Raw genomic sequence first — 23,656 nt, forward strand, 5'->3', positions numbered from 1 at the left:
TCGACCGGTGAAACCCTCGTGTCCGGTGAATCCGACAAGGTCGGGGAGTAGTCCCTGGTCCCAGACGACCTGGTTCATGAACAAGACCTGTGTCTCCTGTGGCGCCGTCTAGATCGTGTTGAAGATCTATGACGCGAACGGTCCCTTCTCCTGGAGCGGGAGCGCGACCTCCCAGTACGTGGACGCTCCACCGGTTTCCGTGGAGGCGTCATCCGTGGCTTGTCCTGGGGCTTCGAGGTAGGCGTACCCTTAGGAGGTGTCGGAAGCAGAGGCAGGGACACCGACCTCGGTGGCCTATGAGGAGGGACTGGCGGCAGAGGCCGCCCCTCAGGAGATGGCGGAGGGAGGGGAGCGGCGGCTTAGCCGGTGGAGCCTCCTTCGGTAGAGGAGGTGGGGTCAAAGGCCTGGGCGGCGTATATACCACCGAGTACCTCGTGCCCGATGACTTCTTCGAGGGAGGGGCCTGTGATCCAGACCCTCCAGAGCGAGAGCGACGCCTCCTACGTCCGTCACCAGATCCAGCGTGACTTTCGGCGCCAGAATCCCTCTTGCGCCTCTTAGAGGAGGTTGAGATCCCTGGTGACGCTGATCTCTTCCTGCTCAACGTCGAGCGTAGTTTTTCAGGCGTGGAACGGCGATCTCTCGACTCTGGCGTTGAACGTCGTCTCCTCGACGTCGAGTGTTTCTTCCTCGACGCCCCCACGACGACGAGCGGTCAGACCTAGACGGCGAGCGTCGACTCTTTCTTCTCGATGACCGCTTCCTCACGGTCTTCGACGTCGAACTGGTCCACGGCGACCGGCGGTGTCGCTTCGACGGCGAGCGCCGGTGTCTTAGTCTACAGCGATGCCTCGACTTAGACGACGACGTCGGCGGTGACTTCGACGGCAGCCTGGCCAGGCCTCTCGACGTCGATCTCCCACGCTGTCTCGACCCGGAGCCCCGGGGAGAAGGGGAACACACCGCCGTCATCCCTCTCGACGTCGATGCTATCGACGTCGACGGAGACCGGGACCTTTTGCTGGTCTTCCTGCCTCTGGGGAGCCCCCCGGAGGCCTCAGCAGGGGCAGAGGGAACCTTCCCAGCCTGCCCAGACCCACCTGCAGCCTGCAGACGCCTCTCTTCCAGGCCTTGGAGCCTAATCTTCTGTCTTTCCCTCAGGGTCCTTGTAGAAAAGGCCTGGCAGATGTTACAATCTTCAGGGACATGCTCATCAGGGAGGCAAATAATGCAGACGTCGTGTGGATCAGTCTTGGCCTTCTTCCTTCCACATGCTGGGCACTTGTCGAATAAGGCAGGCATTTTAGATCCCTAAAAGGCCTGAACAAACACACAGAAGTGAACAGGAAACACCAAGAATCAAATCAGAACACTTTTAAATCCAAAAAGTGTCAAAAACTCCAATAAACCCTTGAAAAAGGGAGAGCTCAATGCACAGGGTCCTGTAAGCAGGAGCCGTAAAAAAGAACTGAAAGTAAGTTGGACCTGCTATGCATTCTGGGATACTGAGAGAAAGTTCTGGAAGGTTCTCTTAAAGGCACAGTATCCTATTTAAGCCACATAATGGCAGCCTATGGGGCTTGTCTGTCCAGGCATTCCTCTCTATCATTCTGAGGGGTTTTGCAGTGAAAACAAGGGAAATCTGGACAGGCTTTGCTGTTTGTGGATTTTTGGTGGAATTTCTAGTTGAAGTACTGGACAGTGTAGCCTGTGGATATAGGCTGCATTATTTGTCTTTAAATTTTCTCTTAAGTGTCTTTGCAGTTCTGCAATTTTCTGACAACTTAGAAGATTATTTTTGATTGCCGGGGTCCACGCACATGGGCGGGACTATTCACTAGATTATGACTATACACAGAGATCCCCTACTACAGAAGGGCCACTTATCAACGACAGACATTACACGTCAGCCACATTGAACAATTACTTAAAATCACTGACATCCTTTAAACACAGTCTTTTATTTAAACTCCAAAAGAGGTAAACTGCAGATAAATAGTTACAAATGCTTTAAGTCGGCATGTGATACAGTGCATTCATATACAATCCTCCGAAACATGGCATTGGACAAACAAATCCGGACCATAATTCAGTAGATAAAACATTTTTGGTTTATGGACCTTAGTAACATGAAATTGACTATCATTTACATACACATGATACGTATTCTGAATAAGAATGCCAACAGCTTCTTTCATTCGCTTACTTTGGGGTGTAGAGCACTATACACATTCTAAGAACAGATGAAGTGAAACTTCAATGAAAATAAGTGTCCAGAAACTGTGGGAGGGGTATTTTTTTCCTTTATGGAAACCCCCCTTTAATGATTACCAATATACAGTTTACTTAAGGAACCCTAAAACAGAGAAGCCACTGTTCAAGTATGCATAAACAGGGGACGGCTGTACAGTTAAAGAATACACTGGACAAGTAACTAGAGGGCACATTCTCTTGAAGTTGCAGCATAGTGTTCTCTGAGTAAGGTGCAGCTTAAAAGACAATCTGCTTTTGCAAATACGATTAGGTTCAGGTATCCTTAAAGATAAAGTATAGTTAATATGTACAGATTTTGTATTATGTACTATTTGATTACATAAGCACTGGCCCTTGCAATAAAGATAGGAACAGCGGCAAACATTTTAAAATGCTTGCACAAAGCAGTCCGGAGAATGTTGCTATGTGAAGGCAGAGACACCCTGTTTGGACACGCGAAATGAGGTTTTCCTGCGTAGCATTATGCTACACTGCACACATCTGGCAAATGTCAGCGATAGGATTAAACTGCACGAGTTTATGAAGTTTCTTTTGCAGAAGCTCAGTCAGAAAAGAGGATATTCCTTGATCCTGCAAGGTAGTCATCCGTCAAAGCCCACCTCAAGAGGCTCCAAGCCAAGACTTCAAAAACGCACTTTGATGCGCCACCATGCATGTCAAGACAGCACATTCCAGGTTACCCTGCTGTTATAACATTCCCTTGCCGCATAATTTTATCTTGCATGAATAGTTTCAAATCCTCTTGCACTTTCAACACCTCACTTATCAGGAGGGGTCTAGTTTTAACCGGAGTATATTAAGAGAATTTGTAAACCATCCAGAAAGACAAAGGTTCACGGGCTGGAAACATATTTAACAGCAGGGCTTAACCTCAGCAGCCTTTTTGGGAGATGTCTGCGCCAGAGTTTTTGGTAACCTCCATGGTGGTGAAGACCTGCAAAGAAAACACATTTGTTAAAAATTTGTTCATACTACATTTAGAACATAAAATGCAGGTTCTTACATTTAGGCAAGGGTCTTAAAAACACATCTAGAACAGTACTTCGGTATGGACTCTATGTAATAATATGGCTAAGATGTCACTCGATGCCGCAAAGGTTCTTAGGACTACACAAACGTAATATTGTTAAGTAGGCACCCAAAGGCTACAGCTACAACCTGAATGTTTACTAAGAGCCACCAAGCTTCGCCATTTTTCCTTTTTTTAGCATGACAAACATGTATGCGCCTTAATCAGAGGGAGGGTGCTATGTGAATATAAAGCAGATACCATCTTGTTAACTGTTACAGGTATGAGTACTTTATCACTCCAGCATTACTTTGTTTTGTATTTGCAGATAGTGCTCGGAGCCTCTAATGGGGCAGGAAACGTTTCTGGCAAGACAACTTGACGTGTGCATGTTTAAACTGGTGTACCAAGCTGTGAACATTTAAAAGGGAAATGATCAGAGAAATGAGATTTCAAAACTACAGGCTTTTAACGACAACCTGAACTTGCCTGTCCACCTTAAAAGCTGGGGCATGAACTTTTAAACACAAGATCTAGTAAAAAAAAAAAAAAGTGGTATGATGGGCGACGATGCATAAATGCCTTTAAGGATTCTAAGAAAGAAGACTAATCTTTTCAGGGATGAAACTGGAAAAAATATCAAATTCTACTGGAGCACAAATGGTTGATTAAAATGTTACTAAAGCAGCAGGTACTGGGAACTTTACTGTAAGTTAAGTGTACTGAAGTCCCATAATTGTCTGGTTCAGACCAAGGAAGGAGCAAAGACGGTTCTAGCTAGGTAAGTTGAACATTAGCAAAATATCGAGCTCCTACAACAGTCAAACTTCCTCTCAAGATTCAAAGCATTCTCTGATGCGCCTGCCTGTTGCTCCATGGCAAGGTAACGGGCAATTTTGGAATAGAAGTGCCACGCTATTTTGATCTCGATTGTCCATTCTGTGTGGCAGCAAGTCAGTAGAGTCCTTCGGGTGGAAAGTTACTTATCTGTAGTAACATTCTTGAAACTTGGGACTAGTTTTGGATGCAGTGAATCATGCGGCCATCTAGTTGTTGGGCTAAGAAGAGCCTTGTCTTTATAGGAATGGTTTCTAAGCAGGCAGAGAAAAAAAGACTTCGATGTAGCCAACAGTATCTCGCACTGTAGGCACCAGCTTCAGATTACTTCCCCCCCCCCTTACACCGTTTCTTGTGGGAAGAACTGCACATATTGCAATAGTAATCGAAGCAATTTCCCCTTTTTACCATAAGGTTGGGCAGAAGAGAAGCAGATTCCTCACACCTACAGCACCAAATGGAACTACTTAGGGTGTGCAGAGAATGTGGAATGCCATGAAGGACCCACAGGCGTATGTGGGTCAACCAAACAACTCTAATTTAGTCAGAAGCAGTTTCCGATCCTACCACTAGGTACCAAGAGTGGCCACAAGCCGAGAATGGGAAAGTAATATTGAGTAGCTGCCCACACTATTCAGATTTTTTTTCCATTGCCAGGTGGAGGCACAGTCAGTCATACACGCCAGATAGAGTTTGCATCCGGGTTATAGGAACAATGCGCAAGTCGGAAATGGAAAGCAACGTTTTATAGGCTGGATCCAGAACTAACGTATTGATTCAAAAAGATACCAATCTTGCAGTAGCTAGCGTAGCCAACAACTTTAGTTGTTGGCTATTTAGGAGGCATCATATTACGTAATACGTTATTACTGTTCAGCAGCTACATTATTTCTTTATTACAGGTGATTAGAGACTTCACAACTCAACTGTTAACAGGAAACTGTAGACTGGCTTTAATACAAGGACTGTAAGCTCCCCAGTATTACATGCATAATTAGTTTGAAAAAATAAATTCTGCATTTCGCAATAGTTGCGAATTAATTTAATACGTTCTATGAAGAATGTTATAACCCTTATAGAAATAGGATGGTGAACGTTCCAATCTGCTCTACAGTTTACATAATTTTTTAACCCACTAGCAGAGTATTTTGTGAATGAAGCAGAATAAAAATTCTTATTGATCCCAATACACTTCTGACCACCTGCTAGCATACAGAACAAACAGAGGCAAAGTCAAGCATTCTCACCTAGTTTACCTATGAGCTTTGCTAATGCTTTTAGTTGATACTGTACAGCATTGGGAACAAGCAAAAGGAGTTTGGTTGCTGCTGTGCAGCATTGTGTGTGGGGGGATAAATTAATAAATGTCACTGCGCAAGCGTACACCAGTGTCATGACAGACAGACCGCATTTTCTTCATTTACAGATCCAAGAAGGCACACCCCATGGATTTGCAAAAAGAAAAAAAAAAAAAGCTTAACGCACTGCGGAGCGGTCTGGCAGTAAATAGCAGCTGGCAGGCTATCCTAAAAGTAAAAAATAAAAAATAAAAAGTTGGGGAGGGGGCTTACAGGAGGAATTAAATAAAACTAAAGGTGGGTGGGCGCGAGTGGGAAGGAAGCACAATAAAAAAAAAGCAACACAGAGGGTGGGGATTGAAGCACGAGGGAGAAAAAAACAAAGGGGGAGAAGGAGGAGGTACACAAGTAGGGAATGCGGGGGTTATGGAGAAGCACACTAACAAGAGAGCAACACAGACATGGGGAGTGAAGATCAGCACAAGAGGGAAATAGGTGGAACACACATGCACTCTTGTTGGACCCGGCCTCGTGGCGCGGTCCGCTTCTGTCCCTCCACACCCTGCGAGCGCAGGCCTGCACCCCGAGTCCCCTGCGCAGCCTCCCCGTTAGCGTAACCTGCACCCCGAGCCTGGTGGTCCTACTCCCGATAAGCCCGACCCTCGTAACCAACGACCAGACCCGACTATCCCGTCCCACTCCCGGCTCGGAGCGCCTAACCATTGCATGCCCCACAAGGCCCGGCCGCCATTTCCCTCCCCGAGATCCCTGTCTCCCTGGGCCTAGCGTGACCCTGGCCCCAGCGAAACCCAGACTCTAAAGGCGCGCCAGTCCCAGCTGGGGGGTAAAGGGCTCCCCGAGTGAGATAAGCCAGGGAGTTTCGATGGCACCTCCGGCCTCCCTTGAGAGACCGGTATCTGTCACACCTCTGGCCTTTCCGTGTGGGCCAGTTTCGTTCACACCTCTGGCCTCCCCCAGTGCTGGCTCCAGACCCGCTGGCGTCCTGGACCCATCGTCGAAGGATCAAAGAACCAACCGCCGGACCTCGCCAACGACCAGCCCCCAGGGCACGAGACCTCCGCCTGCGAGGGTCCGGACATCAAAGGGCCAATGGAGTATATCTGGGCCCGCTCGACAACTAGCGGGCAGTTGTATCTTGGACCTGAAGCCCTGCTGATCTGATCGCGGCTGACCCTGAGACGAACTCAACCTCGCATCCCTGAGCCCTGCTGACGCCGTCGCGGCTCCCTCTTCTCAACAAGGAACTGAACCACCGTAGCCCTGCTGACGCTGTCGCGGCTCAAGCTGAACGTGCAACCATCGGAGCCCTGCTGACGCGGTCGCGGCTCGAGCTTGAACTCGTAACCATCTGAGCCCTGCTGACGCGGTCGCGGCTCGACCTTGCAAAGACCTCGGAGCCCTGCTGACGCTGTCGCGGCTCAAGCTTGAACTAAGTGACCACCAGAGCCCTGCCGACGCTGACGCGGCTCCTCAAGACTATCTCTGGATCAAGCCCTGCTGACCCCGTCGCGGCTCGAAGAGTACTCTGGTCCGGCTGGACCATCGAGACCACCATCACGACCCGAGCAGACTCGACGTGAGTGAAGCAGCCAGTACAACCATCATCCCGTATCCCCCCGGCTCGAGGATTGAGAGCTGTGCGTGGGGTACGCCTCGTACTGGCCCAAAGGCTAAAGACTGTCCCGCTTCCCTCTTCCCGAATCCTCAGAGACTCTGTGATCCCTCGATCATTTCTGTACATAAGAGTGCTTCCTTCTTTTTACTGCTTATAAAGAACTTGTCATTGAAACTCAATGTTGTGGTGTCTGTTCGTAAGTGTGGTGTGAGCTCAGTGTGTACGATCCTAGACTCGAAATCCTCCCCGGTGAGGACCTCCCGATAAGACTCGGCAAGATCTGTGGGAGAGGTGGGTCCTGGGGTGGTTGGGTGAGCACAACCCGGCCCTCTGAGATCGCCCCTTCTAACAACTCTGATGGAAAGCAAAAGAGAAAACTTTATAAAATCACCAATAGTTGAGGAATGGAAGGACAGCAGCCAGTAGATTAGAGATGGTAAAGAAAGGGAGTGGCAGGTGAAAGAAGCACAATATGAACAAGCTAAGACAAGGAAAGTCATTGAGTAAGAAGCAATCAAATGAGTGACAAAGCAAACAAATGTACGGGCTGTCGGCACCTGAAGGCTCTACGCCTCCTCGAAACCGGGACCCAAAAATGAACGGATCTTCCAATTCCCTACATGTAACCTTAAATGTTTTGAATCCATTTTCCCTTTGCAGGAAAACCTAAGAAAGTTTCATCATGTGCTGTTTAAAAACAGATCACGTACCTCTGCATTCGTAGGGTGAATACCAATGGTCTCGTCAAGCAACTGCTTAGTAAGCCCGCATTTCATTGCCACGCCAAAACCTTGAGTAACTTCACCAGCATTTGGTCCCAAAACATGAAATCCTACGACACGATCCTATAAAAGTTAACTGGGTAGTTAATATCCACAAGGAGCATATGATGTTATAAAGTAGTGCTACTTGCATTTAATACAAACGTTCTTAACAAGGACAACTTAAAGGCATGACATCATCCATCAATGGGATAAGCCTACAAATATGCTAAATATGAAGCGGGGAAGCAATAAATACCTTTAGGACGTGCTGTGTATATCAAATAATCTCCAACACATGAACATGCATTTTAAACTCAAATTGAGCAACTGAGTAATAACTCCGCTGTCCAACCTCCAAGATAACCAGTGTGATGGGCCTACTGATTTACTTGGGATTTTGTAACGCAATCCACATGTCCTTACAGTCGGTTTTGGGTATCATCTTTAATCCTTTTACCATAGATTACCTTTCCAACCCAGTCTTCACATTCATAGCCCATTCCTTTGACTAATTTCATTCGAACTTCACCTTCTCTTCTAAACACCATTTATACCCCAGGCACATTTAGCTGTACATCAAAAACAAACCTAGACTGGGCCCAGACAAGCTAATTACTGTCCCCTGCCGGTTTGCTTATCCATAGGAAAATCTTGGGAAAAGTAGTAACTTCAATTGCAAATCAATGTTAATTTGAAGTCACACTAATTCAGCTTTCTGCTTGACCAACACGTCCTACTAACCTCCCTTTCCAACATTGCTATAGGCGAGTTTTTATAAGTCATGACAATGCTGCAGTCAGCTTGCATTGACAGCTATTTATATTTGCATAATAAAAGTGCACATTCATTTTTTGTAAGCCTTTCACTGCATGTGTTTTTGCGTTCTCTTTTCTGGAAAAACAACAAAAACGAAATCTTAACTGTGGTGTCCTTTCCAAACATAAAATGTAATATTTGTGTTCGTAGAAGCAATGCTCAGGATGGTCCTTTATTTAGTAGCTTTCCAAAGTTACCTACTGAGGCCCTGTGTAGGTCACTCATTAGCTGAACACCCCATTGTCCTGCTGTTACTTAAAATGTCAATGTTATTTCTTTTATTAGTCTAGAATAACCTAACTAAAGAGATGCATTAGCATTAGAAAGTATGTGTCTGTAAAAGTATCTGGTTTACTAAAATATATATATATATATATATATATATATATATATATATATACATACATATATATATATATATATATATATATATATTATATAATTTATGTGTTTGCAACATTGCTAGTCCAGCCCTATTATGCCATATCATACCATGTAATGTGTGTGGCTTCTGCACCCTCGAACATTAAAAAGCTGTGTTATTTTAGAGATGTGCCAGTCAAATGTCTTATTTCTTTGGAGGGAGACTCTTTTTGCTTTTCTGCTGAAGTTGACTAGGTTTGCCTATATGATATGATTTCTACTTAGACTAACAGTCTGCTCAATTAGAAAGCCATAGAAAGTCTGTTACTTGATTTATACTTCTAGTCTGCTCTCCAAACAAGTATAAAAAGCTACCAGTCTGTTTACTGATTTGTACTTAGTCATTCCTTGGGTTTTGTTCAGATGCAGACTTTAGGTTAGTCCTCTTTTAGAAATATATTTGGATTCCGCTAATCCCCCCCAATTACTTTTTGGTTTCTGTGATAATGTTTTTTGTATAAACCCATGAGCTTTTAACCTGGAATCTCGCCTCACACTTGTGTACTAGATTTGGACTACGGTTTTTCAAGGCTCAGTCAAGATCCTGCTTACCGCCCCTCTAAATCAGTTATTTTGACATGGACAAAGGGATCAGTGAACCTTTCTGGTTGCTGTAAAGTCGACCAAATGTGATCCAGATCCCTTCATGCCACACAGTCACTCATTACAGGGTTAAGACTGTATATGGAAACATTGTCGGTCACGGCCGACAACAATCCAACAATATGCAGAGGTCTAATCTGCTCCTAGGACTTCCTGGTGTTTACCCTGCAAGATCATGGCTCACCTTCAATGATTCATGGATGTTTGCCTTACACCTAGTTAAACCTCACAAAAACTGAAAGTGTTCTGTACTTTACAACCCAGTGAGCCCAAATTCAATTAGTACTATCCCATAGTAACATATGCGGCTCTGGGTCTTCACTCACACTAGCAGGAATCCTTTGGTGGTCATAGTCTAGAAATCTGCATTTCAAAACTGTAAACAGGAAGATGCACTCCACCGGGCATCAACTAAATTCACTGCAATTCTTAAAACTATAACATCCTACTCCATTGTCAATTTCTTGTACCATCCAGCATAAATGGATAGTACAAGACGTTGGTTCCCTTTGACCGTTACACTTACAGCGTAGGACTCTGGCTAAGTCAATTCCCGGGACTCCGGTGTAAAGAACCGTGTGAAGGCGGAGGCAGACAAGGTGTCTAGTGTTGGACACAGACTAGACTGCAGCTGGTTGTTGGTAATTTCCATCCATCAAAAAATGGTAATTTTTACATTCTTTAATTTGCACTAATAATAGCAGTGACTTGTTATGGTCCCGAAGAATGCCACGAAACTTTGTGGTCAAGAAGGCAGAAACATGTTGACCCAATAGGGAATATCCATACCCCTATTCTCACACTGTTTTACATGTCTATCCTGTGAAGACACAGTTTAAAGTTTTTTGCTCTCACATGATAGTTTTAATTCACTTGTTAATAGTTTTTTTTTGCACTCGGTCCCTCACTGACCACCAGTGGATGATTAAAACAACGCTCGCTCCTCTCCCACGGGAGAGTTGTAGCCCACACTGTGCACCTTGCAGTCGCAGTGTGTAAGAGGAAACCCAATGATGAAGCATGTCACCTTTGAGTGAGGGTTCTCGTCTTCAAAACAATATTTGTCCCCACCTTTAGAACTCAATCTAAATAATTGTATTTAATCCGTTACAGCCACATCACCGCCCACCTGAAGAACCTGCACTGGCTTCCCGTCAACAAGAGGATCCCCATCAAGTTCCTCACCCATGCTCACAAAGCACTCCACAACGTAGGACCAGCATACCTCAACAAGCGACTCACTTTCTACACCCCCAACCACCAGCTCCGCTGACCTCGCCCTCGCCAACGTTCCACGCATCCACCGAACAATCGGCGGCAGATCCTTCTCCCACCAAGACATGAACTCCCTCCCCATTAAACTACAACAGACCCGGGACCTGCTGACCTTCAGGAGACTCCAAGACCTGGCGGTATGATCAGTAGCTGCTCTCCCCCCCAGCGCTATGAGACCCTCACAGGCAAGTAGCGTGCTTCACAAAAGTTTGATTGAGATGGTGTTAACGGCAACTTACTCAAATCATTGAAGGTTGCACTCTATCTGGTCGTCCACCTAGGCACTGGCCACAGACAATATTACCATGTTACTTACCTGAAACCCAACTGCTTCATCTACAAAAGCCTTTAAACCAGACTAGTATAGGTAAGCTCGCCCGAGCAGAGGGACTAAGATTTATCCATGGTCTCCAATTTTGCCTTTACATTCAGGGTGCCCATCAGGCAAGGGTACCTTAAGATTTTTCCTGCCTCTGAAGTAAAATGTGCCTCCTCATCCAAGTCTGCCCTCAAGTTTCAGAAGGACCAAAAGTACCTCTAGACAGAGAAATGTCTGCTTGCAGTGCTCAGTCCCCCATGCTCCTACTAATACTTTTAACATACTAAGATTACAGACACTCTACCCTTGCTCAGGAGTAAGCCATATTCCTCCTGTTTCAACTCTGTTCTATGTAATATGCAGTGTTTACTTTCGCCATGTACACAGGTTCACCCATCCTATACTCCAGTCCCCTGCCAGAGAAGAATAATTGAATGAGAGTTAAAGTAACTGCTTCTCAATTAAGAAACTTACGTCATCTCTCTTGTCACAGATAATCTTTGCATAGCATGTGTTGTTGTCTCTCCCAGGCACTGTCCATTCCAGAGGCCAGAACAATGTGTGGTATACCTAAAAAATAAATTTAAAAAGTGGTAAAATTAAACATCTCTCAACTCCAGGCAGTGCACCATGTTTGGCGGAGGAGATGTTTCATATTCAGCATCCGCCTGTCGCATCAATATAGTGTTCTAAAGTGAAAACAAAAAATACACCTGGATAGTGATCCAGTACAATTAGAGGACTCTCTGCCCAAAAATAGAACCAGCTAAGCTTAGTAAAAGAACACATTCCCTGGAGAATTGAAGGTGTAGGAAGTCATGTGGATGCCTCGCACAGCAATCAATCCCCCCCACCCCACTCACCGTACAGCAAAGACAATGTAGTTCCTGCACAAATTTAGGTGTTAACTGGATGACGTCATGAAGGTCAGAAGAGAGCCAACAGTACTGGAAACGTAACTAAGGTGATTTTTATTTTTCATTCTTCAGACACTCTCCTTCCCTACTGATTGGGAATTGAATTCTACTTCTGCTGGAAGTAGAAGACAACATTCTATAGCAAGATTCAAACAACCAGTTTGTACAGAAGTTGTCAAAATCTACATCTTCAATAGATAAATCATTCAATCAATTTCCTTTTATAAAGCGCTCATACTAATAAGATTTCATATGCTTGCACGCACACTTAGGTGGAGTTTGTTTGTTAATGGTACAAGAGGGGAGAGTGGGCTAACCCAATCGAAATTAGGGATTAACCGACTTATGTGGTACAAAGTTGTAAGAGCATGGAGTCTATAATGGCTGGCATCTGAACAAGCTGGGTGTAAGATAAGGACAGATATTGGCATTCGGCTGTGTTGAATGGCACGCCAACATCTCCGGTGCCAATGTGCCATAAGTAGCATAGTGCTTTTTTGTAAGAACTGTGCAGCTGCATTAGTGCTAAAAACACAATATTACCAAACTGGTATAAAAAAACGGAGTGTAAACTAACTCCAAATTAGGCTTTGGGATTTTGTCGAAGGCCTATTCTATCTCCATTGACTATTTTGCTGTAGGAATCTAAAGAATGCATGAATCAAATTGAGGTTCCTCAGCACGAGTACCTTCCTTACTAAATCCAGTGTGAGCTGGTCATCTGGTAATAAAGGACTACATGTCTTACAACCAAGTCCTGTGCTCTTAAGATACACAAGTGTGGGCCAGCAGAAAACTTCTTGAACCAGCAGTTGAGGGCCTTGAAACAGGGGAAAAGACATATGGATATGTGCTACCGACAAATTGCAGCAAGTCCCGAATTTCTCTTACTTACCCAATTTATTTATGTGCTTATATAGCGCAGGACTCGACCCCCTGAGGGGTATCTCCGCGCTTATGGTCTTCCCAAGGTGTCTAAATCAGCAAGCATGCAGTGCGCAAATTTAGGATGTCAAGAACAGGTGTGTCTTTAGGGATTTCCTAAAAGCCTGGAGGTTGGTGGTTTGCCTCAAAGGAAGGGGCAGAGTATTCCAGAGGGTGGGGCCCTTGTATAACAATGCTCGACTACCCTGTCTTGCCCTCTTGACACGTGGGATCTGAAGCAGCAATTGGTTGCTAGAGCGCAGGAGACGGCCAGGTTTATAGAGATTACATTTTTCTGCCACATATTTGGGACCGGAGCCAAAAAGGCTTTTATGTATTATGCAGCAAACTTGGAATGTAACCCGCTGCCGGATGGGCAGCCAGTGAAGTTTGTCCAGGAGGGGGCGTGAAGGAGACCTGGCTGGAGCATTAAGAACCAGTCTGGCCGCAGTGTTCTGGGCTACCTGCAATCTACTAAGCTGTTCTTCATTGGCAGATATAAAGAGCCCGTTGCAGTAATCTAGCCTACTGACCACAAGTGTCTGAACCAGAGTTTTCCTGTAGCTGTGGGCCAGAAACAGGAACACGTGCTTCAGGAGTCCGATAACCCGAAGGCAGGAACCAGCTACCTGATTTGCGTGCTCTTTAATAGCAGCGCCTGGTCAAGTCGTACCCCTAGGTTCTTCACTAGGAAACAGCTACCTGATTTGCGTGCTACTTTAATAGCAGCGCCTGGTCAAGTCGTACCCCTAGGTTCTTCACTATCTGTTTGGGGCAGGGAGCTGGTCCCAAATCCGGTGGCCACCATTCAGGGGACCACAGGAGAGGGGCCTCCCCAAAAAGCATGACCTCTGTTTTGCCCACATTACATTGTAGGCAATTGGAGGCCATCCAATCAGATACTGCTCTCATACCTGCGGCGAATGCATGTTTGATTGCCGGTGTGAGGGTCTGGAATGGAAACAAAAGCGGAGTATCGTCAGCATACGATACTGGAGTGAACCCATATTCTCTAACAATGTCAGCCAAGGGAGCCACATAAACATTAAAAAGTGTAGGGCTTAGGCATGAGCCTTGTGGGACTCCCTTGGTGAGCACCCTAGAGATGGAATGATGGGAGCCCAACCGGACACTTTGTGAGCGGCCCAAGAGAAAGCTCTCAAGCCAGGACAGAGCCAAACCGCTTATCCCCACCTTCTGCAGACGACCGAGAAGAATATCATGTGACACCGTGTCAAAGGCAGCGGACAGATCTAACAGCACCAGAATCATAGAGCCACCACTATCCTGTGCCATCCTGATGTTATCTGTCACGGAGAGGAGGGCTGATTCGGTGCTGTAGTTGGGTCTAAACCCAGTTTGAGAGTGGTCAAGACCTCCCGCTGCCTCGATGAAATTGGACAAATGGGTGTTCACATGCTTCTCGGTCATCTTCCTTAAATATGGCAGAAGGGAAATGGGGCGGATTGGAAAGGTCTGACCATGGCAGGGCTGCGTTCTTTCGAATAGGGTTCACTACCGCCTTCTTTCATTCTCGGGGCACTTGCCCTTCCTTGAGGGAGAGATTAATCACGGTTTGAATACCAGGCAGAAGCAGATTACCTAAAGAGGCAACCATTTTCGCAGGCAGCAGATCCATAGGGGATCCAGTTTTGATATGACTGATCAGAGAGATGACATCAGATTGGCTGACCTCTGGAAACAGTCAATGGGTTACATTTATGCGTTGTTAATATTGGGGGGGGGGGGGGGGGAGGGGGGTGGTACTAGCAACAATGTTGCCGAATTTCGGCCTTTGTAATTTTTCCATAGATTAGCTTTATTTTATTCTCGAAAAACAGGGAGATGTCATCACAGAGTTTGGGAAAGTCATCAGGGCTCTCACAGGCCACAGGTTTCACACAGGACTGTAAGATCTTATAAAGTTCTCTGGAGGAATTACCTGCTTCAGCCAGCTGTAAGGTGAGACAATTCTTCCTGGCCAACTTAATGTTTTTATGATAGGTGGCCAAAGCATCCGAGTATACTTTCTTCCGTAGGAGACTTTCTCCAGGTTTTTTCGAGCTTTCTGCACCCCTGTTTCTTCACCCTGAGCTCTTCAGTATACCACACCTCTTGTTTAGATGAGAGATACTGTTTATGTAGCTTCAAGGGAGCCAACAGTTCAACAGCCTCTAAGAGGGCTGTGTTGAACTTAGTTAGACCAGATTCCACGTTATCTGTCCCTAAGATGGTGGGTTCCTTCCATACCCTCTGTAGCTCGTCCAATGTCACTTTGTGCCACTGTCTTCGCAAAAAGGCAGGAAGGGGTTTTAGATTTGGTTTGTCAAAGCCTAGAAGGGAGAATTCAACCATGAAATGGTCTGACCAGTACACTTGGGTCGTTAACCGGCATTTAATTTTGGGGTAGTTCGAAAAAAAAAAAAAATCCAGAGTGTGTCCCCATATATGTGTGGGGCCACTATTCTGTATTGCTAGCCCCAACAATGAAAGATCGGAAAGCAGGGACAACGTGTCTAGATGATTAAGAAGGTCTACATGGATATTAAAATCTCCGAGAAGAATGAAATCTTCTTTAGCTTTAAAATGTGGAGCCAGTGATTCCATTAAGGCACCAAGACACCTTCCGTCTTGTGGCAGAGTGTAGGTCTCATGCAGTAGTGAAACCTTACTTGATCTAAAATTAAGGTGGTTTTAGTGTTGATTGATTCCAGAGTATACCTGGATGAGATCTTTAAAACAAACTGCTGGTAAACCAAATGCAAGATACAGGGAGGAAATCCCTACTTAAGCTTGGATCGAATATGTAAAAAGCCTGCCTCTTCCAAGAAGAGGAGACTGTATATGAATAATAAAAGGAACAAACAATAGGTGTCAACAGAAAATGGGGGTTCCAGTGCCAACAAAAACATAGCAGTTGGGAGGATGACTTGGAGAAAAATATTTATCAACGATTGCTCTTTTTAATAAAGGATCTTCAGTCTTCAATAGCCAGACAGACTAACATTAGGGATGAGTGAAGGAGACAAGGAAAATCTATTAGCGGGGAAGGAACCAATTTCTACCCTTAGAACCTTGCTTACATAATCTAAGATAACTCCTACTTATGTAGATGATCCACTGATAAGGACACACCAACAAAGAAAGCTTTATAAAAAGTACTGTTAATGAGACTAGGACAGCGAACATTGGGAAATAAGCAAAAATAAAATCAACCATAAAACACAGGTGAGTATGACCTACAGAGTAATCCACAGAGCATGACAAGTTTATACAAATATTTGTAATGAATGATGCACTTGTGCGCACAACGAAAAGAAAAAGGTTAGTGGTTATTGTGGGAGGGGAGATCAGAGCTAAATTCCTGGAAAACGACAACAAGTTTAATGCAGGATACCTATATTGAAGAGCATAGATATTTTAGGGAACCAGAAAAAAAATGCTATCAAAGTTCTTTAGATTCTTAACAAATCTGATTTTCACCTCCAAATTCTCCTCTCCAAACTGCTCATTGGCTCGCTCCTCTGAATATCCACAACAACCATATTCAATTGGTGTAAAAACAGTAGTCGGAACATTGATATAGTCGCACTGAAATTGGAAAAAAAAAAAAAGAAATTAGTTTCATTCTTTGTATGAAAATAAATATAATGTGCTCAAAAAGATTCAGGTAACACCATATTACATTGGACTTAAAGTACAACATGCCATGCAATTGCTACTACTGTGATCAAGATGTTTTCTTAGCCAGGCACCGGTATGACCCATGTCTGTAAAACTCAGACATGTAAAGAAAATTCAGGAATTGTTTACGGAGTTCAACTGACAGAAAATTGGAGGGCAGAAGTATGGTAGAAGCAGATCTCAATGTATAGGTCTCACGGACTAGATTAACAACCCAGTTTGCTTAATTAAAAAAAAAATCTTTAGAACAAAATGCACCCGATGTGTGCCACATGCGGAGCCTGAAGAAAGGAATAACCGGCAGGAACAGATGAAAAGCTACAGGGCCATTGGGCTACAACAGAACAGAACAAACATACTGATTTAATCAGTACTAGTAGTTCAAAGGGAGTGGCTTAGCTTTGGGGCATGCAAAGGATCAAGGTTTTTCACAGCAGACAGACTTGGGACCTTAGGTTTTCCAACAAACTAAATGTCACCATGAGGGAGTCAAGGCAATCAGATTATGGGGTTCTAACAAACTTTGGTACACCAGAATTTGCAAAAGTACAAAAATTACTCTAGATCTGAGGGCTATCTTTGTTTGAATTCATGAACCTAGATTATTTCTACCCATGTACAGGGTCCCCGTTAATATTTATCATAGGAAACATTTCTGCTCAACTACTTCTCTTGCACTGTCAGATATCCCAAGTAAATTTCATAGTTGAAGTAGACCTTCACTGAACTGTTCTGCTATTCAGTTTCCCTTAAACTTAGTGACTGGGACACCATGAAATAAAGTCAACCTGTCCTCAAAATCCTGTGCAGCTACCCCCACTTTTCTTCTAGGCACTCAAACATCAAGGGGTCATGCATTTGGAACAATAAGTATACAAGAAGCAAAGTAGGAGAGGATATCTATCCAACAGTTGGGCGAGGAACTGCTTGAACCTGAAGACATTTCAAGAGTATAGAACAGCCCGACCTCAACCCTCTTGTGCAGACTTTTACACCCATGGATCATTACTTGCAAATGGTGCGGATACAGACTTTCCACACTTTAATCTTGACCCTCACATTGTGAGCAATCCCTCAAGTTGTCCACAAACCTGGGAGAATCTCCAGACTGGAATTCAGTCTGCTGGGTGCACATATCAAATACTCCTATTATAACTGAGGGTAGATTCGTTCAAGCACACACATCCTGAAAGTTTCCCTTTTTGATTCATTTATTTGCTCTCTACAGGTCTAATATGGGTTGAAATGCTTCTATTTGGGATCACTTATGCTACATAGTAGCAGGAATAAGTGCCTACACCTTTCGTGTTCCAGATCTTCCATTTTGAAGCAGATGTTCAGCCCAGATACCTTAAAGTGACCGTTCACTTTCTTCTCTTTTAGACGGTCCTTCCCACCAGCCCAATATTTTTCAGTTCTAAACCTTTTAAAAATAATTCCAAATTGAAAAATAAACAGATGGGAGTTTTACCTTTTTAGTGGAGCCACCATACAGCCTTCGTGCCAGCAGCCTTCCTGCCTGAATAGCAACTGGTGTGAGCTCTAGCTTCCCATCCAAAATATCTCCGATAGCATACACATAGGGCACGTTTGTTTGCTCTTCATCATTAACAGGGACTTTACCATTCCTAGAAATAAAAATTAGAGGATTAAAAGATAAGAATGGTGGTACATGGTGAAACAAAATCGCTCCTCTACGCCTATTGAGAATGCCTTCACCACTTAAAATCGGCACCCAACATGTAACCAGGACCACACATTGACTGCATTTGGCCAATATTTGGTGGCCCTACCAATGCCAAACATTCATTTGTAAACAAGATCGTGGTAATGGCTGCCAGAACTCAAGTCATTAGTTCTCTACACAAGAACTTAATGCAATAACACAAAATTAGAAAAACCAGTTGGACTACAGTCCTCTCACAGACGCTCAGCAATCTTGTGTCTGCAGGGTTTTCATAGTACCATTAGTCCGTCGAGCTTCAGTGACAGTGGCAATTCAGACAAAGCTTTTGTTTGTGAACATTATACACAAAGACAGCACTAAGAAACGGGGACATGAAGATTAAAAGGTTTATTAAAATCCTTAGTCTAGTGCAGTGTTTCCCAAACTGTGGTCCGCGGACCCCCAGGGGTCCCTGACACATTCCCAGGGGGTCCGCAGGCAGCAGTTTTGAAAGCACTGCAAAGTATCATGTTTAGTTAGCAGTTTTCAAAGAACAATAAAAGTGTCAAGATAACGTCTGTGATTAATGTCCCTGCTGGAGAGAGATGAGTTTGTCTAGTAGCAGCTTTGACTTATCTAATGTAGCAGAGGGTTAATATGCCTAATGCTAAGAGCTTACACCATGCGTTTTAAAAAACAGTATTTTATATGCATAGGTCAGTGGGTTACTGCTTTTGTCAGAGAGATTCTTTTGTTAAAGTGTAGTTCATAAGTGACAATCATAATCTAGCACAGGGACCTATAAACTGTCATCAAACAGCTGCTTGCAAACTGCAAGGTACAAGTTTCTGACTTATGTTTTTTCCCAGTCTTTCATTATACTGATGCTGCTAAAAAGGTTTATTTGGGTGGAAATAAATTGTTATTGTTAAATTCAATGCTAACCACTGTATTATGTTCTGAATCCTGAGTTTGTGCTTCTCCAGACCGAGCACTCTTTAAAAATGCCTAATAGTATGAATGACATGTAAGTTCTACACCTTGTAGTCCCCTGTGCCTTATGTAACATTTTCTCTACACTGATTTACACGTATGATTCACAGTCTCTATATGTGTGTGATGTAAATTGCTCTGACATCCTACACTGGTATGAGAGATGCTATTAATTAAATAAACGTGACAGAGGGGCTAAGCACTGTTGGAGGGTGATTGTGGGGGAATCATTGAAGAACCCCCAGAAAGATTTTCGTATTCTGGTGCATAGTCGGGTCTTTATTTACTATTCTTTAAAATCTAATACATTTCAATATATAATGATAAATGCGTTGTAGACTGCACCATTGTTTCCTACATTTCTTAAGGGAAGAACATCCCAAAGCCCCCTTTGTAGTGGTCAGGCTCACTCACTGCACTTGGTATGCACCCTATGGGGACTGGTCTGAAATCATTTGCCAGGGCTGCTTTGGGTTTCCAATCTGGCCCTGGCAGGAGCAGGAGCCTCGTACTGCGAAATAAAACCAACCATTGAAAGGTTAGTCACGGAGATGCAGCACCAACCTTTCCATTAACCTTTTTCTTTTTCTTGCAAATTCTTTCAATATAAAATACAACAGAAGTGGCAGAGAGTGTCGTTAGCTTCCTTGGCTTAACAACACACTCCGCCACTTCAGAAACGCAGGGCTGCATCATATGTACAAGAATATGGTGCAGCCCTGCGTTTCCCCTGCGCTGGTGCTACACTTAACAGGGGAAGATTGTTTATGTACAGGAAGGTCCCCCTTCCTGCACATAAACAATCTTGAAATGTGGTTTTGACACTTCTATGTGTGCTGCTTAATGCAGCACACATGGAAGTTACAAAATGTCATTTTGTTTTTTAAAGATTGTTGATGTGCCGGAAGGGTCACCTTCCTGAACATAAATAATCCAAGGCGTTTTGCAAAAACGAGGTGAAATGAAGCATTTCACCTTGTTTTGCCAAGTTAAGACCAGGTTTTCCCTGGCCTTAATTTTGGCACTGCCTCCCATTTTGTTGTCCTTGTAAATAGGGGGCAGCATCAAAATCGATGGGTGTTGCAGGGGAAACGCCCACCCTTTTCATGCTAAGCATTGGGTGAAAGGGAGTCTTATTTCTTAAGGCACCGTTAAGCCACGTTAAGTGACTTAACATTGCCTTGTAAATAAGGCGAAGCCCCTATCGCCACGGGAACGTCTCAAAAAGTGAAGTTCCCATGGTGATAGGGGCGTGTAAATATGCCCCTAAAATCATTAGTAATTTCAGTATTTGTTTTGTGTGCGCACGTGTGTTAATTTTTTTAAATTACTGTTTTAATGTTTGAAATTTAAATCCTACAAATTAGGGGTCCCCGGCTTCGAGTGGTGACTAAATGGGGGTCCTCAGGAGTCAAAGGTTTGGGAACCACTGGTCTAGTGCATAAAATATGAACAGTGACGTTAAACAAGGGAGGGCTGTTCCTAACACTATTTCTAAGCACTATGCTAAAAATTGTAGCCACAGCATTAAACAGATAGTCTAACTATTTAGCTTCTGAAGAGGGATGGGAAATCATTCCTTTGTACAGCTAGATCAGCCGGGGGAGCGAGAATTTGTACATTTAGTCAGGAACGCCTTCAGCACAGCTCCTGGAGACAAATCAGCTCTTGGATAGGAGTTATTGGCCCGCAATTCTAGGGGAACCTCTGGGGATAATTCTAGCATGATGATCTCTCCTAATCAACAATTAAATTATGGGGTTTATATCTGTTTTGACCACTGATTTGTTATCCCACTGAATGAAAAAAGGCTACCATTCTTCTACTTTTGAAAAAAAACAAAAACACTTTGGATCCAACAGAAGAAAAGGATTACCGCCAGATAGCTAGACTTCCATTCCTAGCTTAAGTTCTAGAAAGACATCTTCACACCACTCTTACTTCTTTTTTTCGGCTCTAAATGGAATTCTTGATAACTCCCAGTTGGGCTTTAGGAGAGCCCACACTACCAGATCTGCACGGTCACAGTATCTGAAGAAGTTCAGGAAATCCTTGATGAGGTGACACGGTTGTGGTGTTCCATTTGGACCCATCACCCGCCTGTTACACAATAAGTCATGAGATTATGAAACCGCGATAAAAGGAGATGGGTGTTCAAAACTCTGCCCTCCATTTACTTTGCCTCTTCCTGGAAGATAGGGAGCGAACAGTTAACTTTGGAGACTTCAGCTCTAAACAGTTCTCGCTGCCTTGCGGTGTTCCACAAGGCTCGTCTTCAATTTATGTGGCTCCCTCTATGAGTCTCATTAGGTCATTCAATTTTTCGACGGTGTCTTCTTACGCCGACGACACTCAAATTATTGCTCCCATAGAAATGATATTGAGGAGGCGGTGTCTTGTTTTAACAACTTCACAAGTGCAATTTTTAACTGGAGGAGCTCCCATAGTATGACATTGAATTCTGAAAAGACAGATGTTCTCCTTTTCAGTTGAGACCTCCTTTTGGAATAACTCCTGGTGGCCACAGGTCCTTGGACCCTTTCAATCCCTGTGGTCAAAACGTGAAATCTTGGAATACTTTTGTGACTCCAATCAGTCTTTTAGGGATCAAGCTAATCTCTTGACCTCCTCATATTTCCATTCTTTAAAAGTTTTGAAGAAAATGTTCCCCTTTTTACCATTTGACCTATAGAAGACTGTTGGTACTTCCCTGGTGCATTCAAAGTTAGACACCTGTAATACTGTAAAACAGAGTGTTTTGGGTAGATTCCAGAGATTGCAAAAAGCAGCAGTCCGGGTTCTGAAAAAGAAAATTCGTACCCCTTTCCAAGGCAAGATCTACAATGGCTACCTATTTATAAAAAATGAGTTGCCTTTAAGGCGCTCTGTATAGTGCAGAAATAACTTTACCACAATGGCCCAGTCGCTCTTGCAGTACATCCTAAACAGATCTCAGAGATCAGCCTCCGATGAAAAAAAAAGTATCTGCTCCTTCATCTCCAAAGCCTCCCGGGAAGGTAGAAGCTTTCATATGCTACCACTCTCCTCTGTAATAGAATTTCAGATCTAAGGAATATATCCAACTATCTGGTTTTTAGAAAGTCACTAAAAATCTGGCTGTTCACCCTCACCTTCTAGCTTTCTTATATGCTAGTCCGTTTCACTTTACAGGCAGCGCCAAGACTCCTTAGGGCAAATCAAATTTAATCTCATGTTTTCAATCTAAACCTGGTCTGGGAGTCACTGTATGCCTCACCAGACCTAAATAACATAGCAAAATGTATGTCCGATCTATCCACAAATAACGGAGTAAAGCCATGTTAATGACAAAACTTAAGCAGTGGCCAGCCATGATGAACTCAGCATTTTTTTTGTTGGCAGTTAGTAATGCCACACATTCCATTACAGATAACAGACTTCAGGCAGGGAATCGAGCAGAAATAAGCTAACTAAAGACTGAGACCATCAGTGTTCACAAAATTATTTTATGGAACCTAAACACAAAAAGAAAACGAACAAAGTGTTAGTTATAGAATTCAACGTGAAAATGGCCTTCCATGTGAACAAGGCCCTGCTATTTAGGCAGAGGGCACAAAGACTCCGAATGTTTATCAATAATTCACAGTAACTGGCCAACATTATGCTGAACAGCTGGGCAAGAACAGATCTACTAACGTATACTTCAATTCAATTTGTAAAAGATTTAGTACTAAGTATGCATTCCTTAGGAAAGTGTTCTGTGCAGGTCTCTATTAATCTCATTGCAACACCTGCTGAGTCATTCATTGCACATTAGTAAAACTGCTGAATCACTAAGTTAAAGGAACATGATTCAACTTACAAGCACAATTAGTCTGGCAGAAACTTCCTCTCAGAGAGGCTCTTAACATAACCATACACAATGAGAGAATGACGGCGGCATGCTCAGTCACTTCACAAGTTTGCCCTTGCCAGTATTATTTTAGAAAATACAAAAAAAACACAATTGTATTTATACTCTATACTATTCCCAATGCCAATTCTATTCATCATATTACTGTATTCGATAATACCCATGATGCATACCACTTGTGACGGCCCTGGTCTACAGAAAGAAATGACTTAGACGCTCAACTGTAATAACTTATTACAGCACAGTAGAATCAACGGGTTAAAAGACACAAAACATGGCTATGCCTTCTGCTCTGTTTTTGTAGAACAGATATTTGGGGCAATATG

The 23,656-nt window shown here is 43.8% G+C and overlaps 1 protein-coding gene across 1 annotated transcript in view; it reads right to left on the reverse strand.

Moving 5' to 3' along the window:
- Positions 1–1,942: 1,942 nt before the first annotated feature.
- TXNRD3 (thioredoxin reductase 3) overlaps positions 1,943–23,656 on the reverse strand; it is a 106,277-nt gene continuing 84,563 nt past the window's right edge. Inside the window, exons 12-16 of the mRNA XM_078661727.1 lie at positions 18,251–18,407; positions 16,579–16,686; positions 11,729–11,824; positions 7,765–7,899; positions 1,943–3,208 (exon numbers count right to left, since the gene is read on the reverse strand). Coding sequence (XP_078517853.1) covers positions 3,146–3,208; positions 7,765–7,899; positions 11,729–11,824; positions 16,579–16,686; positions 18,251–18,407 — 559 coding nt within the window. The 3' untranslated portion in view covers positions 1,943–3,145. The remainder of the gene's footprint in view (positions 3,209–7,764; positions 7,900–11,728; positions 11,825–16,578; positions 16,687–18,250; positions 18,408–23,656) is intronic.

This window comes from Lissotriton helveticus, chromosome 9 (genome assembly GCF_964261635.1).
Source record: "Lissotriton helveticus chromosome 9, aLisHel1.1, whole genome shotgun sequence".
Classification (NCBI taxonomy): Eukaryota; Metazoa; Chordata; class Amphibia; order Caudata; family Salamandridae; genus Lissotriton; species Lissotriton helveticus.